General features: G+C 42.0%; 1 protein-coding gene across 1 annotated transcript in view; it reads left to right on the top strand.

Moving 5' to 3' along the window:
- Positions 1-18383, top strand: part of LOC144508523 (uncharacterized) — a 628622-nt gene that overhangs the window by 563748 nt on the left and 46491 nt on the right. Inside the window, exons 23-26 of the mRNA XM_078236560.1 lie at positions 2157-2228; positions 3605-3676; positions 11885-11935; positions 14947-14973. Coding sequence (XP_078092686.1) covers positions 2157-2228; positions 3605-3676; positions 11885-11935; positions 14947-14973 — 222 coding nt within the window. The remainder of the gene's footprint in view (positions 1-2156; positions 2229-3604; positions 3677-11884; positions 11936-14946; positions 14974-18383) is intronic.

Genomic DNA, 18383 nt, shown 5'->3' with positions numbered 1-18383 from the left:
GGAGGGACAAGGTTGTGGATGGAATTGGAAACAACAGTGAGAACATTAAAATCGAGGCGTTGCTTTACTGGGAGCCAAAGGGAAATGGGTAAAAGGAATTTGATGCAATTCAGGATGCAGGCAGCAGAGTTTAGGATGACTTCAAGCTGTCAGAAGATAGCATGTGACAGACCAGTCAGGAGCACATTAGAATAGTCAAGTCTGAAAGTTACAAAGACACGGTGGAGATTTTCACCAGCTGATATACAGAAGAGGAGATGGGCAATGTTACAAAGGTGGAAATTGCCGGTCTTGGTGATGGCACATGTATGTGGCCGGAAGATTACCTCAAGTCAATTTTGATACCAAAATTGATACCAGTCTGTTTCGGCTACAAACAGTTGCCAGGGAGACAGATAGAGTCAGTGGCTAGTGAATAGTATTTGTGGTAGGGACTAAAGACAATGGCTTTGGTCTAATTGCCGATATTTAGTTGGAGCAAATTTCTGCTCATCCAATACTGCGTGTGGGACAGGCAGTCCAGTGAGGCAGGAGTGCAATGGTATTGTCGCTGGACTAATAATCCAGAGCCCCATGGTAATGCCATGAGGAGCTGCTTTCAAATCCCACCAATAGCAGATGGTGGAATCTGAATTCAATAAAAATCTGGAATTAAATGTCAAAGGATTGACCAATGTCGATTGTTTTATAAAACCCATCTGGTTCACCAATGTCCTTTAGCCTTACTTGGTCTGGCCTCAGGAATGGGCAATAAATGCTGGCCCAACTAGCAATGTCCACGTCCCGTGAATGAACAAAAATAGGTCTGATAATTTAGAGACACTGGAGGGGTCGAGAGAGTTGAGGTAAAGAAGTCATCAGTGTCAGTGGAAATTGACATTGACAAGGGGTGATATGTAGGTGACAACTAGGACGTGTCCGAGGGCAGATCTTAGGGGGTACCAGAGGCAGCAGTGCTGGAGCAGAAAGATAAGCCAATGCAGTTGATTCTCTAGCTATGATTAGATAGATAGAAATGGAACTGAGAGCAGTCCCACCCAGCTGGACAGCAATGAAGAGATATTGGAGGAGGATGGTTTGGTCAACTGTATCAAAGGCTGCAGACAAGTTGAGAACTGGTCTCTTCCTGTGTACCTACAAAAGAAACAATGGTCCAAGAGTGCTCACTCACACCTTCTCAAGGAATTATGGATAGACAATAAATGTCAGACTTGCCAGCAACACCCAAATCTTCTGAAAGAATGAGGAAAAGAATGAGGACGAATAGTTCAATTTTGAGAGAACTGTTAACAATATTAGCTAACATTGGAGCCAGGAAGGGAAGTTGGGTGGTCAGCAGTTTAATACAATAGGATCAAGGAAGCAGGAGGTGTACAAGATAAGCTTGGAAAGAGCCAATGTTGAGATGGAAGATAAACAAGAGAAAGATCTAAGTTCAGGATTAAGATGAGGGACAACCTGAGTGGAAGTTTGGCCCAGTGGGCTAAGAGATGAGAGGAAAGTTATAGAGGCAGCTGATTGCATAGTTGCAATCTTAGTGACAAAGAAGTCCATGATCTCCTCACACCTGTTATTGTGAGCGAGGATGGAAGAGACTGGGGAGATGGGTTTAAGAAGAAGGCTTGTAGCAGAGAAAAGAAGTCAAGGTTATCTTTTCACTCCAAGATGATTTCAAATAGTGTTGTCTACCTTCTGAATTGCTTGGAATCAAGGGTGCGGAGATGAGGAGCACTGCCAGGTTAAAAGAATGTAATGGCTTTAATAAGAACCAGGACATTGAAAAATGGAGGTGAAGTTCTGGGTGGTCCGACATCTTCACTGCCAATTTCAACATGGAACACGAAAGATTTGTTATATATATTTGCAGAGAGAGAGAAAGAGAACACATGGATTTGGCTTATCATTAGAAACTTGATAAACATGAGGACTTGTTGCAGTTATTCACGGGAACATTTTTTGCATTCCTTTTTATATTGAACAACAGGGAGACATGGGTAATCCTGGGCTTCCTGGAACTGAGGGAACACAGGTACTGAAATCATCTTATTTTTGATTATTTTTAATTTTTTCCCCCAACATTTCTGACAAAAAAGCTTTGAAGAATATAAATAGTTGTCTCTTTCTCTGGAGTATTAAGTTTTTGTGTTTGCTTTCAGGGCCCTAAAGGTTCGAAAGGCGACATTGGTCATCCAGGAGATAAAGGAAGCATAGGCTTACCCGGATTATCTGTGAGTGCATCTGATATGGTCAGAGATATTGTGAGGATATTTTAAAGCAGATTTATTTTGTACTAGGAAAGTGTTGTGCAATTTCCCTGATAATTCACTTGCGGAATGCACTGTGGGAAACTGAAGGTGAATATCAGCCTGAATATCTCAGGTTTGTGCTGAATTAGTTAATCTCAAGTGAGCCAGCAGAAGGAGTACTACAATTGGCCTCAGCAAGCCTAGGATAAGGAGACAAACAATTAACCCCTCTCTTGACTGTAACCTAGTGACACAGCTGGAAAATGCAGGTCTGTGTCCATCGGGTGAGGAAAGGATCAGGCTGAGGTGCGTCTCACAGCTCACTCGTCATATAAAGATAGTTAACTCCAGATTATCTGTTGGTTGAACTGATCAGTGCATTTATAGTAATGAGCCCAGCAGTGCATTAGAATTTCACTACCAAATCCTTTAAATCTACTCCTCTATTTTGACTATATCCCTCAATCTTTTCTCCATATTCCTTAATACACATATTTATCCAGTAAGTGTCTACCTATCCTCTAAACACCTTGGTTGATTATTTTTTATGACCTTCTGGGCAGCGTATTTCACATTGTCACAGCCATTTTATGAAGAACAGTTTTTCGGATTCAATTTTAACCAGTTTGGTTCTAACTTTAGTCTACTATTATAGCCCCATGTTCTGGTGTTTCCTAGTTGGAGAGATATGTTGTCAATTCCATGTTGTCAAATCCCCTCATTATTTTAGACAACTAAATTGGATCACCCCTTAATTTTCAAATTTTTAGGAAGTGAAGTCTAAAGTTATGGTTTCACATTGTTTCTACGACCCTACATTCCAGTATCTTCCTGAGGAATTCCTCATTGACCACCTATTCATCCTAAGTCAGTATATTCTTTCAAAAGTATGGCATCCAAGACTGAAGCGAGTTTCCATATAACTGGAATTATATTACCTTGCTTTTTTGTTCTAAACATCCTGCGATGAAAGCCAGCTTCTCATTAGAATAAAAAAATAAAGAGAATATTCCATAATTCAGCCATGTTATGTTTGGCTGTACTCAGCACCTTACCTCCAAGTTAGAGGATTGTTCAGTCAAGTGTCATTCCAGAACTCAGTCATTCCAGTACTGAGAGCATGTTGAATTGTTGGAGATACTGTCCTTCTGTTGGATGTTAATCATTAAACATTGGCATTAATCTGCTTATTCTAGTGTGAACGTTAAGGTTTCCACGTACCGTTCAACAGGAGTAAACTTTTAAAATCAATATTTAGGACTACTTTTGTTTAGGTTGTAAACAGAATAATTTGGAGAGTTCAATTAATCATGGTTAATTTACAATTTGGGTTATAACTCCTGACTTTTGTTTACAAGGGCATTAATGGAGAAAAGGGAGAAAAAGGAGAGAAAGGAGATCATGGGTTATCTGGCCCAAAAGGCATTTCAGTAAGTTCTTCAAAACGAGGTATTGTGGTCATCATTTTGTAATGTAGAACAAGTCTGTGATATATTTATTATACATTGTCAAACAAGACCAACTCTTTACTGTCTTAGAAATAAAGAATGTAGCAATCTATGTATATTCTTGCATCACACATTGTTTCGGTAGAACTGTGTATTTAATAATGCCTTGTTATGGAGGGAGTCAGTTAGCGTTAGCGTTGCTGCCTCACAGCGCCAAGGATGCAGGTTCGATTCCCAGCTTGGGTCTGACTCCAGTGTCTGTGCGGAGTCTGCATATTCTCCCCGTGTCTGCGTGGGTTTCCTCTGGGTGCTGCAGTTTCCTCCCACAGTCCAAAAGATGTGCTGGTTAGGTGCATTCGCCGTGCTAAATTCTCCCTCAGTGTACCCGAACAGGTGCCAGAGTGTGGCGACCAGGGGATTTTCACAGTAGCTTCATTGCAGTGTTAATGTAAGCCTACTTGTGACACTAATAAATAAACTTAAACTTATAAGTATCCACTGACTCGTATACCTTCAGGAAGAACAGGTTTATTGGAGGAAAAAATGTATAACTGATGTAAATGCAGTGGGGTCCAGTAGCAGGAAACTCGTTCAGTGATAGTAAATGCAGAGACAATTTAGTGTGAGTTTCTGCTTCAGTAAGTAAAAGCTTTCCAGGGTTGGCTTGCTCTGGATCAGATTCCTAGCCGATCTGAAGTGGTGGTCCCAGTGTAATGAATGGAACACCTCTGGGATACAGGAAGAAATGACAGACGCTACGGGCTCTAGAGAAAAGAAAACTCAATATGGCGAGTCTTTGGGGAGAAACTATCATGATGAATAAATATAGATATTTTTTCCTGATAAACATTGAAGAAGGTGCTTCAGAAAGAAAGGACTCCATCTTTTAAATTTTAAATGCACTCAGAAATAGTACACTATTCCAGTTTCCACCCTAATTAGTCTTATAAACCAACCTCTTGAAATCAATTGTTTTCGTTAGCCACTCCTAACCTCTGACAAAATTACTGCTTCTGCTTCTTCAACATCAGTTCATATCCAAATGCAGCAAGACCTGGACAATATCCAGGCTTGAGTGACAAGTGGCAAGCAGCATATACGCCACGCAAGTGCCAGGCAATGACCATCTCCAAGGAAAGATAATCTAACCCTCACTCCTTGACATTCAATGGCATTACCATAGTTGAATCCCCCACTATCAAATCCTGGGGATGACCATTGATCAGAAACTGAACTGGACCAGCCAAATAAATACTGTGGTTACAAAAGTAGGTCAGAGGCTAGGAATCCTGCGATGAGTAACTCACCTCCTGACTCCCCAAAGCATGTTCACCATCTACAAGGCATGATGGAATACTATCCATTTGCCTGGATGAGTGCAGCTCCAATAACACTCCAAAAGCTCAACATCATCCAGGACACATCAGCCCACTTGATTGCTACCCCTTCCACAAACATTCACTCCCTTCACCACCGATAAACACTAGCAGCCATGTGTACCATCTACAAGATACATTATAGGAATTCATCAAGGTTCCTGAGGCAGCACCTTCCAAATCCATGACCACTACCATCTAGAAGATCATGAGCAGCGGATATCTGGGAACACGACAACATGGACATTCCCCTCCAAGTTACTCACCATCCTGACTTGGAAATATACCACCGTTCCTTCACTGTCGCTGGGTCAAAATCTTGGAATTCTCTACCTAACAGCACTGTGGGTGTACCTACATCTCAGGGACTGCAGTGGTTCTTGAAGGCGGCTCACCACCATTTTCTCAAGAGCAACTAAGGATGAGCAATAAATGCTGACCTCATCAGCAACATCCACATCCCATAAAATGAATTTTTAAAAGATCATGAACTAACGTCTATTCTGCCAACATTTATGAATATGGTTGGCGTTAGCAGCAGGGAGGTACAGCTGAAGGTGAGTAAAGGCTTCTGAGCAGTTGACAATCTCTGTCAAGTAACGAAAACAGTCTGAGAGAAGGGGGATGACCCACTGATACGGCAGTGATGATTATGAAAAACTTGTCAACAGTGATGATCTAAAAATGGATCTTGAAGATTTTTCCAGCCTTTTGCAAGTTGGCTTCAATTCCAGCTGCTCATTCTGATACATGGGCAGAAATTTCCAACGCTGTTAGATGTGTGTTTGGGGGGCAGGGAAGGTGAGAAAGCCCTGGAAAGTGGTATCAGGTTAGGATCCCGGCAGGATCCCACCCTCAGACTTTCCCTGGGGCAGCTTTGAAGGCAAGTGTGGAAACCCCCTTGGATCTGTCTGATAAATCATGAAGAAACCAATTACGTTGTTCTATAGTCCTGAATTCTGGATTTCTCAACAGTTTGCCAACCTGGCAGCAACACTCCAGAGTCACCAAGGGAAGTTCACAGTGGGAAGAGCTTCTTCAGTGAAACTGACAAACAGTAAAGGCTTTGATGCTGAAGAGCTCCAGCCATGGCCTTAGAGAGACTGCTGTTCAAAGCACTTCTGCTCTGAATATTTTTGCTGCTTGACAGAGACTGTCAACTGCTCGGAAGGCATCACTTACCTTCAGCTGTATCTCCCTGCTGCCAGACATCAGCACACAGACTCCTTCTCCACAGACAGAGGGGATGGCACTGAGATCCAGCTGAAAAGAAGTGAGATTTCCAACACAGCAACTACAAGCAGAAGACCAATTCTCTCAACATGTCAGCACGAGGACCTCTGGAGGCTCAGGTTCACACAGCAGATCATTACTGACATCTGCAACCTCCTGGAACAAGACCTCCTTCCCAGTGGATCAGGTGGGCACACATTGCCTGTGGACAACAAGGTGCCTGTCTCTAATCCTCAGGTTCAACCCCCGTACCTGGGACTCTACATCTCCCCAGGTTCTGTGTTCTCTTCTGGAAGGAAAGAAAGTAGAATGACGTGAGTGTTTGTAGTGCCTTCTATGGATATGAGGGAAGGACATCATTTGCGAAGGGTGACTGTGAGGCATGCCCATGAGAGGATGGTAGGGTTAGGGCGGCTGCTCAGATGGGGATGTGAGCTATCTGGAGAGAGGGGAATGAATCTGCAAGGCCTGTTGACCTGAGGAGAATTGTGCAGAAGAATGCTGGGAAAGTCAGTGTGTATGGCTTGACATCTGAAAATGTTACCGTGCTCTGGATCCTCATGATAAACTGTTCCAGGTTAGAATGATCACACTGTTGCTGCTGATTTCCTTGACAATTTGCTGATTGGTTGGAGAATTTGTCCTCTCCCTCCCACTCATCTCACTGCAGCCCCTCAGATCTCCAGTATACACAATGAGGGGTCATAATGTTGCAGTCCCTGGAGCTATGCTATTACGTAGTCAGGTATTAAATAGTAAAGGCACACTCCAGATCATAGGGGCACAGTTTCCACTAACCCATGGAGTCTGCACCGACTCTCCAAAAGAGGTTTTTACCCAGACCCTATCCCCATAACCCGTACATTTAAGAATGGCCAATCCACCTAACCTGCACATCTTTGGACTGTGGGAAGAAGCCGAAGCACCCGGAGGAAACCCACGCAGACACAGGGAGAACGTGCAAACTCTACACAGACAGTCATCCAAGGCCGGAATTGAATCACCCTGGCGCTGTGAGGCAGCAGTGCTAGCCGCAGTGCCACCATGCCACATGGCCTAAGATGGTATGATTCCACTCATGCTACCATGTCAGCTTCTCGTGTTCTGGCAAATAGGTTACTTTTCTGAAAAAAAAATCCCATTTTTTTAACTTTAATTTCTGGTGATGCCTGCAGCTTTGCCCATGCCCTGTAGCTTTGCTGCTTGCAGTTTCACACCTGCTTCCTATTTTTCAGCCTGAACTCTGTGGCCTTGCTCCTGCTGCTCTCCCCTACAGTTTAGGGCCCACAATATTGATATCCCCATTTCTGCTAGCCTGGACTTGATTTGATTTTGAAAATCTAGAATGGAATTGAAAAACTAGTATGAAATATATTGATCATATTTAGTATTCATCTATTTATTTCAAGGCTTTCCCAATTGCCTTGGAAGTGCTTTGGGATTAAATTTTAATGAGTTTGACATAGTGTGGGCTGTTAACACTCCCCAGAGATAGTCCCATCAGGAATGTTAGAATGGCTTCCATTCATGAAGCATAGGGGGAGTCCAATGAAACCAGCAACACAATTGCCATGGCTGCCCATTGAGCGAGCAAGTTGCAGCTCTGATTGGCAGCTTGATGAACCAATCCTTATCACAGAAAGGTGACAAAGGGCCACTGATTCAAGCTTTAGGTTTTTTCTTGCTGTGGAATGGACAGAAAGTCAAACGAGTACATTAGATCAAAAGTTAGAAGTTCAGGAATACAAATGGGTTGATAAACATAGTAAGAAGTTTAACACCAGGTTAAAGTCCAACAGGTTTATTTGGTAGCAAAAGCCACACAAGCTTTCGGAGCTCTAAGCCCCTTCTTCAGGTGAGTGGGAATTCTGTTCACAAACAGAGCATATAAAGACACAGACTCAATTTACATGAATAATGGTTGGAATGCGAATACTTACAACTAATCAAGTCTTTAAGAAAGAAAACAGTGAGTGGAGAGAGCATCAAGACAGGCTAAAAAGATGTGTATTGTCTCCAGACAAGACAGCCAGTGAAACTCTGCAGGTCCACGCAACTGTGGGGGTTACAAATAGTGTGACATGAACCCAATATCCCGGTTGAGGCCGTCCTTGTGTGTGCGGAACTTGGCTATCAGTTTCTGCTTAGCGACTCTGCGCTGTCGTGTGTCGCGAAGGCCGCCTTGGAGAACGCTTACCCGAATATCAGAGGCCGAATGCCCTTGACCGCTGAAGTGCTCCCCAACAGGAAGAGAACAGTCTTGCCTGGTGATTGTCGAGCGGTGTTCATTCATCCGTTGTCCTTCATCTGTCATCCTTCAAACAACCGCACAACCTCAAACAGACCATTGTCCGCAGCAAACTACCCAGCCTTCAGGAGAACAGTGACCATGACACCACACAACCCTGCCACAGCAACCTCTGCAAGACGTGCCGGATCATCGACACAGATGCCATCATCTCACGTGAGAACACCATCCACCAGGTACACGGTACATACTCTTGCAATTCGGCCAACGTTGTCTACCTGATACGCTGCAAGAAAGGATGTCCCGAGGCATGGTACATTGGGGAAACTATGCAGACGCTGCGACAACGGATGAATGAACACCGCTCGACAATCACCAGGCAAGACTGTTCTCTTCCTGTTGGGGAGCACTTCAGCGGTCAAGGGCATTCGGCCTCTGATATTCGGGTAAGCGTTCTCCAAGGCGGCCTTCGCGACACACGACAGCGCAGAGTCGCTGAGCAGAAACTGATAGCCAAGTTCCGCACACACGAGGACGGCCTCAACCGGGATATTGGGTTCATGTCACACTATTTGTAACCCCCACAGTTGCGTGGACCTGCAGAGTTTCACTGGCTGTCTTGTCTGGAGACAATACACATCTTTTTAGCCTGTCTTGATGCTCTCTCCACTCACATTGTTTTCTTTCTTAAAGACTTGATTAGTTGTAAGTATTCGCATTCCAACCATTATTCATGTAAATTGAGTCTGTGTCTTTATATGCTCTGTTTGTGAACAGAATTCCCACTCACCTGAAGAAGGGGCTTAGAGCTCCGAAAGCTTGTGTGGCTTTTGCTACCAAATAAACCTGTTGGACTTTAACCTGGTGTTGTTAAACTTCTTACTGTGTTTACCCCAGTCCAACGCCGGCATCTCCACATCTTGATAAACATAGTCAAGGACAGAAAGATAGCCAGATATGGGCAGTGGAAACAAAGGCCCGACAGCCCTGTCCTGGCAACTATTGAGGGTAAAATCAGAAGGGGAATAAGAAAAATTGGATGGGTGAATAACACTGAGGTGTGGATTCAGGAATACTTGAAGAAAGTCAGAGAAGAAGCAAGAAAATATCAACAGCCCCATTAAAGTGTGGTGACAACAAATAGATGGAACGTAAAATGAGATCAGCTTGTCCAGTTTGAAACTGGATGAGGCAGAAATGCTTTCCATTCTCTCCAAAGTTAGATTTGAGGTTTTCAGGTATGCCACATATGCTTCCCAGAACAGGAAAGTTTATTGCCAGCTAGTATTGAGAGGGGGTGGGGAAGAGGACAGGGGTTGCGAAGTGGATTTAATCCACTAATAGCTGGCCTCTTTTATTTACCAAGGAGCAACATGCAATAGGTGAAATTTCACGGAAAGATGTATTCTAATCATTCATGCTGCAGGTAAGATGAGCCGTCTCATTGCTTTGCAGTCGGCCTCACCTTACTCAAGTAATTAACAGTTCACCTTCTGGAAGAGAGGAGAAATAAACACCAGGCATGTGTCCAGTATACACAATGTGGGGTCATAACAGTTCCTGGAGCTATGTTATTACGTAGTCAGATATTAAATAGTAAAGGCACACTCCAGATCATAGGGGCACAGTGTCCACTTACAAAGCATGCAAAGCTGCTGGACTAAAGAGTATATTTCATGCAGATCTGCAATTTGTAATTTTCTCAGTATTTCTAATGAAAACACAATGAACCACACACTGTTAGAAAAAGAAAGTGATAGGAATAAATCATGTTTATTTTGCTGATTGAAGAATGTACCACAGCAGAATTTGGAATACATAACATGAGTCAATCAGTAGCTAATTCTCAGGATCTAGTGGTCTCACTGACTTTGGCAGAACCATATGAACTTAAATCCAACCCCCAAAGGAACTGTGTTGGAATTTTCCCACCAAATTGATCCTGGCATAAAGTAAGGTTTAGATTTAAATTTCATACTTGGATTAACTTGAAGGTAACTCTTTATAAAGAATAACCAATTTTGTTGCTGCGTTTCATCATTCTGTTTGATAGATGCCATTTGTTTTGGATACTGTAATAATAAATGTGCTCTTATTGACTATCATTATTTCAGTGATAATGTTATCTTATTGTGAACAAACATGGTGCCTCATATGCTCAATGCCAATTCATGCCACAATTGCCTGAATTTCCTCAGGAGTTCTCCCATTCAACTACAACTGGCAGATGATCAACAGAAATGATAGACTCTTAAACGGTTACAGCATCTAATCAGGAGGATACTCTGTTAAATATTCCAAACTTCCTCTTATACTTAATTTCCATGATATATTTTTACCTCTTGTCATTTGCTACTCTTTTCTGTTATTATTTGCTATGTTCTAATTGAATTTCTTTGCTCTTGAATGTGCTCAAAAGCAGCCTCCATACCTTGTTCTTCCTCTTCTGCATCTGCCACAATTTTGCAACTTCACCTTTCAGAACCCTACCTCTCCCACTGTCCCCAGAGCACAAATCCCAGACATTTTTTCCTTGAGGCTTATTGACTTCTCTAATGCTTCCCTATCCACTCTCCTGCTTTCACTTTCCACAATCTGCAGATTCTTCACAATGCTGAAACACTCAATCATTTAAAAAACATTTATTCATCATCTTAATCACTTGCTGACCTAACTTGCATACTAACATCTTTGAATAAATAGAATCTTTCTATAACCGTGTCCTTGCTGTGTGGTCGTGAAGGTAGCCAAATCCCACAAAAGCACAAATTTCCCCAGAGTCAGTTGGACTGGGAAGAAGTTGTTTCTGAGCTCATCCTGGAGGGTTGGAAGAACCAAAATGCCCCTCAAATTATTTTGTCTAACGCCTCGATTCCCACAACTCCAATGGCTCTCTGTGGCCTTAGGAATTAACTTCTATGATCTTTCTCCATGCCTTCCAATAACTGCTTTCAGGCTTAATCCCTGCTCTTTGTTTCAATGACAATCAAACCCTTTGCTCCACATAGGCAGCTGTTTCTTCAACTATACCACTGCCCTCTGAGCCGCTGTTTCTCTCCTATGTTTAGCTTCCAATACACTACATTTCTCTTCAACCATTGAACTGCATTCTCCCAACCCTTTCCCTCCAATTCAGTGCGTGCTTCATTCCCCAATCTAGAAGGCAATTTGGGACATTTTATCATTAGAAGCACCATAATCAATGTCTTTATATCATTGTTGGACAAGAATGCGCAGATCATGTAAATGCACAGAACATGCAGTTAGTAGGTATTTTTTTAAAAATAATGCACACTGCTTACTGCCTTACAGAACTATTGTTTATTTGTACAGGTTGTAGGACCCCCAGGGCCTACTGGCTCACAAGGTCCACCAGGTCCAATGGTAAGTCACGGTTATTGTTCTGAGAATATGTATGCTCCATTCTCATTAACTGAAGGGTATGTGAATGTCCTTAAAAGCTGTGTGTATTCTGAGTTTATCCTTATGGATGTGAACATTACATAGAAACATGGGATTTTGCTGCAGATGTAGGCCATTCGGCCCTTTGAGCCTGCTCGCAGTTCAATAAGATTATAGCTAATCTGGTTATGGTCTCAATTCCACTTTCCTGCCTGAAACCTCCCCCTTATAACCCTTGGTTCTTTTGTCCATCATCTATCAAACTCTGCCTTGAAGAATTTCAATGACCCAGCCTCCACTGCTTCCTGGGGAAGAGAATTCCACAGGATAACAAGATTTTACTCACCTCAGTCTTAAAAGAGAGACCTCTTATTCTTTAATTGTGTCCTCTAGCTCTCGTATCTTCCACAAATGAAATCATCCTCCTGGTACCTATTCTATCAAGATCTTACATGTTTCATAAAATCACTTCTCATTCTTCTAAACTCCAATGGGTATAGACCCAACCTGTTCAACTTTTTTTCATAAGGTAAGCCTTTCATCCCAGGAATGAGTCAAGTGAACCTTCACTAAACTGTTTCTAAAGCAATTGTCTTTTTTCAAATAAGGAGACCAAAACTCTACATAGTTCCAGATGTGATCTCACTATGGCCCTGTACAACTGCAGTAAAACGTCCCTACTTTTATATTCCATTCCTTTTGCAAAAAACATCAACATTCCATTTGCCTTCCTATTCACTTGCTGTATCTGCATACTAACTTTTTGAATAAATAGAATCTTGCTGTTATTGTATCCTTGCTGTGTTTGCATTGGGATGCCAAATCTCACAAAAATACAAATTTCCCCGAGTACTTGGACTGGAAAGAAGTTGGACAGAATTTTCCTAGAATTCGGCAAAGGCCGAAAGCGGGGTGGGAAAAGCAGCGTCGAAGCCGCTTTCTTCGCCATATAGTGCTGGACATAAGTCCAAGAGGAATTGTATTGAGATAAGTCATGACACTAAGATAGGCCATGACAAACTGGGAAGAGGAAGAATGCAATGAGATATTGTCAGATTAGTGGAGCAAGAAGCTATGTAGTATGTCCAGCTCAATACAGAGAAGTGTGTGATTAGTGCACATGGAAATGAAATATGCCTCAAATAGAATGAACCTTATGGGAATGGATCAGTAAAGATGCATAGATCTATAAAAGCAGAAAAAGCCATTAAAAAGGCACATTGGATTCTGCATTTATGTATAGAGGTATGCCACATCTTGGAATTTCTGGCCATACCACCCAGGGGGAAGGAATAGGAGGCTTAGTGCAATATGTTAAAAAGTTATCATCAAGCTGAACTTAGCTTTTAGATGGTTTAGTTCACAGGAAACATATAGATGATCTGGAGGAGGGGACGGAGTGTAGGGTAACGAAGTTTGCAGACGACACAAAGATAAGTGGAAAAGTGAATCGTGTGGAGGACGGAGAAGATCTGCAGAGAGATTTGGACAGGCTGAGTGAGTGGGCGAGGATATGGCAAATGGAGTATAACGTTGATAAATGCGAGGTTATACACTTTGGAGGAAATAATAACAAATGGGATTACTATCTCAATGGAAACAAATTAAAACATGCTACCGTGCAAAGGGACCTGGGGGTCCTTGTGCATGAGACGCAAAAGCCCAGTCTGCAGGTACAACAGGTGATCAAGAAGGCAAATGGGATGTTGGCCTATATTGCGAGGGGGATAGAATATAAAAGCAGGGATGTCTTGATGCACCTGTACAGGGCATTGGTGAGGCCGCAGCTGGAATACTGTGTGCAGTATTGGTCCCCTTATATGAGGAAGGATATATTGGCATTGGAGGGAGTGCAGAGAAGGTTCACCAGGTTGATACCGGAGATGAGGGGTTTGGATTATGAGGAGAGGCTGAGGAGATTGGGTTTGTACTCGTTGGAGTTTAGAAGGATGAGGGGGGATCTTATGGAGACTTATAAGATAATGCGGGGGCTGGATAGGGTGGAGGCGGAGAGATTCTTTCCACTTAGTAAGGAAGTTAAAACTAGAGGACACAGCCTCAAAATAAAGGGGGGTCGGTTTAAGACAGAGTTGAGGAGGAACTTCTTCTCCCAGAGGGTGGTGAATCTCTGGAATTCTCTGCCCACTGAGGTGGTGGAGGCTACCTCGCTGAATATGTTTAAAGCGCGGATGGATGGATTCCTGAGCGGTAAGGGAATTAAGGGTTATGGGGATCAGGCGGGTAAGTGGTACTGATCCACGTCAGATCAGCCATGATCTTATTGAATGGCAGGGCAGGCTCGAGGGGCTAGATGGCCTACTCCTGCTCCTATTTCTTATGTTCTTATATCTGAGTGAATTTGGATTAGAATTGCAATAGGTTTCAGTAAATAAAAGATATTTTAACCTCTTGATGGCCATTCAAATTCATTGCTGCAGCACAGCTCAAGGTACATTGAAAATTCACTTGTCTGATGCCTGGAACGAAAGATATAGTTATGAGGAAAGGCTTGCAATATTGGGAAGATTATCACTGGAATTGAGAGAGTTGGAGGAGAGATCTGGCAGAAGTGTTCACTATTTGAAATGTTTTGAGATGGTAATTACTGAATGACCATTGCCTTTGGTTGACAAGTTGGTAACAAGGGGGCATAGGCTGAGAATGATCCTTTGAAGAGTGAATGGGAAATTGGAGGAAATGATTCCAGCGTAGGGTTATTAAAAAATTGAATACTTTACTGCAAGTAGCTATTGAATCTGACACCCCGATATCCAAAAGAGAATCGGATAAGTATTTGGAAATAAAGAATAGATAAAGAAATGGGGGAAAGACCATCCGATTAGAGTAGAATACAGTAAGGTGCATATCAACACATGCCTTGGGGCATGTAGCTCTTGGCCTTGATTACCTTAGCAACAAAGAATTACAGTGTGATGAAAAGTTAGAGCTAGTTTTGCTTATTTTCAATAAACTGTTCTGTTCTGTTCTTACAGGGACCGCATGGACTTCCAGGACCCAAGGTAAATCATTAACAAAGTCTAAGCAAACTGAAAATGAATGATATCCTTTAATTTGTCTCCATGCCCTTTGTTAAAATTAGCGATGCATGCTATGTGTCATTTGTTTGACTAATTTAATGTCGATTTTATGTTGTAGAATCTTTAAACCTGTAAGTTCTTGCGCTGTAGAATAAACATATCGCATAAACTTCACAAAATTTTACAAAAGTCCTGCTGAAAGTTGCCCAAGGTGTATTCACACAAGATCAGGTTACCATTTTAAATTGATCGGCCATCAGTAGGGCTCCGTTTTTCATGGAGAGGCAGAGGATTTATAAGCAGAAGTAGTACGAAGCCAGGGGCGGACGTTAGAAGGTTTCTGTGAAGTTCATCTGTCCCCCAGCTTCACAGAACATCAGGGACTCCATGCAGAATATACACAATGTGAATATCATATAATGCTAGCAACTTGATTGGACTACACATTACATTAGGCCAACCAGCTCTCACCTCCAGGATGTAAGACAGGTGATGAAATTCTACTCACATTTTGACTACTGATAATGATCCCCCTGTAATAGAAGAGAGCTTGATCAGTTTAATTGAGGCATTCAATAGTTGCGAATGCCTTGCATAAAACCACCCACGTCCTGTGCAGCAGGCGTCATTGTCACTCAGAGAGGCAGTATTTCACTGTGTCAGGTTAATGTAGGGAGAGCCCTGCATTGCTTCGGACACAAACTGTCTGATTTAGAGCACTCCACATTGTCACTGGATGGAAGGCAGAAAATGCATTTAAAATTCCATCACTATCATCAGTTTGCCAATCCTAAAAACCTCTAAACTAACCTTATTGTATGTCACCGTCAGAGCTCATGAACTTATAGGTTTAAAGTGATCACCGCACAAAAGGTATTACTGAAATTTCTGTGCATCCGTCAGTGTACTTTTAATAGTCTCACCAGTCACATCCCTGAATCAGCATCATTAGCAAATTATTTGTCTACATTTAATGCATCTGATAAAAGTTTTTAAGGGTTATCTTCGACATCAGTGTCTTCCAAGCACGGATTCTTATAGACTTCCTGCCTTTGAGCTGTGAAGATGTGGCAATGGTCCCACTCATTGCTTTGAAAGCAGTTCTGTAAATTTTTGGGTTGGTCATTGTACTACAAACACTGCAGGATGAGGTTCCATGAGATATTACATTCATCATGGAGCTCTTTGGCGAGACCACATCTGGAATACTGATGTACAGTATCGGTCTCCTTATTTGAAAAAATATATAATTGCTTTAGAAACAGTTGAGAGAAAGTTCACTCATTCCTGGGATGAAGAGCTCATCTTAAGAAAAAATGTTGAACAGAATGGGCCCAAACCCATTGGAGTTTAGAAGAATGAGAGGTGATCTTATTGAAACATATAAGATCCTGAGGGGATGTGACAGGGTAGATACCCGGAAGTTGTTTCCACTTGTGGGAAGACTAGGACTAGGGGTGCAGTTTAAGAATAAGAGGTCTACCGTTTAAGACAGAGATCAGGAGAATCTCTTTCTCTCAAAGGTCCATTAGTATGTGAAATTTCTTCCCAGAAAGCAGTAGAGGCTGAGTTATTGAATTTATTCAAGGCTGAGTTAGACTGATTTTTGATAGACAAGGGAGTTGAGGGCCATGGTGGGGAAGATGGCAAAGTGCTGTAGAGATCTCAATCCGATAAGCCTTGATCTTATTGAATGGTGGAACAAGCTCGAAGGGCTGAATGGCCTACTCCTCCTCCTAAATCCTAAATTCTAATCAGATTAAATTAAGCTAAGCTTTTCTTTTGCATATTCTGATTCTTAATAATAAACAAAGACTTTAATAGATTCATGTGGTGGTCATCTATCTGCTATTTCTACATCGATAGTTAATAATAAAGTTACAAATTGAGAGGTGCCTTGTGAACACATTAAAGTTTTGATTTCCTAATATTGCCAGCAGTATGTTTTGGGCTTGTATTCTAGGCTGTAAAATAGAGGGGGGAATAGCACCCTCTTTCAGGGAGCTGGCAGAAAGAACAGTCACAAAACCATACGTATGGGTGTCTCAGGTTATTCCATCAGTAAAGTGCACAATGACAACTTTGACCAGATGCACAAGCTCTGACACGACGACTGTGATATTAAAAATGTCTGCCAAGACATGTGTACGATCCTGAAGTAGGTCTCTTCCTTCTATGTCTAATTTAATCAAGGAAGAAGAAAATATCTTCTGCATCCAATGTAAAATGAATATCAAGAATGCTAATATGCTGTAGAAGGATTGAAAAGAGCATTGACCACGGAGGGGTAGGGGTCCGGGGGGGGCGGGGCGGGGGAATAATCCATTGATCGATGCACAGCTATTTGCAGTAGCTTTTTGTGATTAATTTAAATGCATTTCTGTCCCAGCTTCAAAGTAGCAAAAAAAAGGTGGACTTTACTTTTACATTTAGGGTGAACCGGGGTTGAATGGTGTTAAAGGAGGGAAGGGTGAACCAGGTCAAAAAGGTGACAGAGGACCCCTTGGTCTCCCAGTAAGTAGATAACATTTAATACAGCTTACATCGTAAGAGTGCCAACACCTCTGGTTTACTCTGAGTAATACTGGAGAACAAATGCACATTGCTGGAGCAGAAACAAACCACTAACTATCAGTATCACCTTAGTTACATTGTGTTCTGTCTTATTAGATTCCTTTAATAACTGTTCTTATTTGCAAAGAAGTTTTTTTTTAATTTACTTCTGCAGAATGTAGATGATAATTCCAAAAGAATTAACAATCATCATTGTCATTGTACGTGCATTACGTTCTGTCTTGTGATGTCTCACTTTTTAAGTGCCTGTTGTTCATTTCCTTTAAACTGACCGAAAAATGGTGTGGACATCTCACAAGTGCATTTAATTTATCTTAATTAAGAGTATTTGGGGTACATTTTCCCCCATTTGTCAATGTTATTTAAAAAAAAGGTCAGTGTAACTGTACATCAGGGAAACCCTTTTTACAGCTTCAGTCAGTAAGTTCACGACCATTAGTGGATGGAAGAAAATATTAATAGCTGTCTTGTACTAAATGACGGGTGAGATTTGGTAGATGTCATTCAGCAAAGTTGGTGTCAAGTGTAAAAGCAGATGGTAAACTGTAAGCAATTTTTGTCAGAGTAATCATTCTTACTCACACCCAGTGTGCTTGAAGTGGTGTTACAGCTACATTGTAATATAGGTTATCACTTTGTGAGAACTGTTTCTATGGACTAAATGGGGGACATCTCCATTTTGATGGAGGTGGAAAATGTGCAGTAATGAGTCAGCCACAATCCACCCGATTATCCCTCTCCACACAGATTATAGAAAGTCACACGGGGTGTGTAACTGACAGCTGAGCTGCTAGCCCATGTTTCCTGACCTGCTAGAA

The sequence above is a fragment of the Mustelus asterias genome, chromosome 1, assembly GCF_964213995.1.
Source record: "Mustelus asterias chromosome 1, sMusAst1.hap1.1, whole genome shotgun sequence".
Classification (NCBI taxonomy): domain Eukaryota; kingdom Metazoa; phylum Chordata; class Chondrichthyes; order Carcharhiniformes; family Triakidae; genus Mustelus; species Mustelus asterias.
Note: the sequence above shows the minus strand (reverse complement) of the source record. Positions and strands in the feature narration are given on the sequence as shown.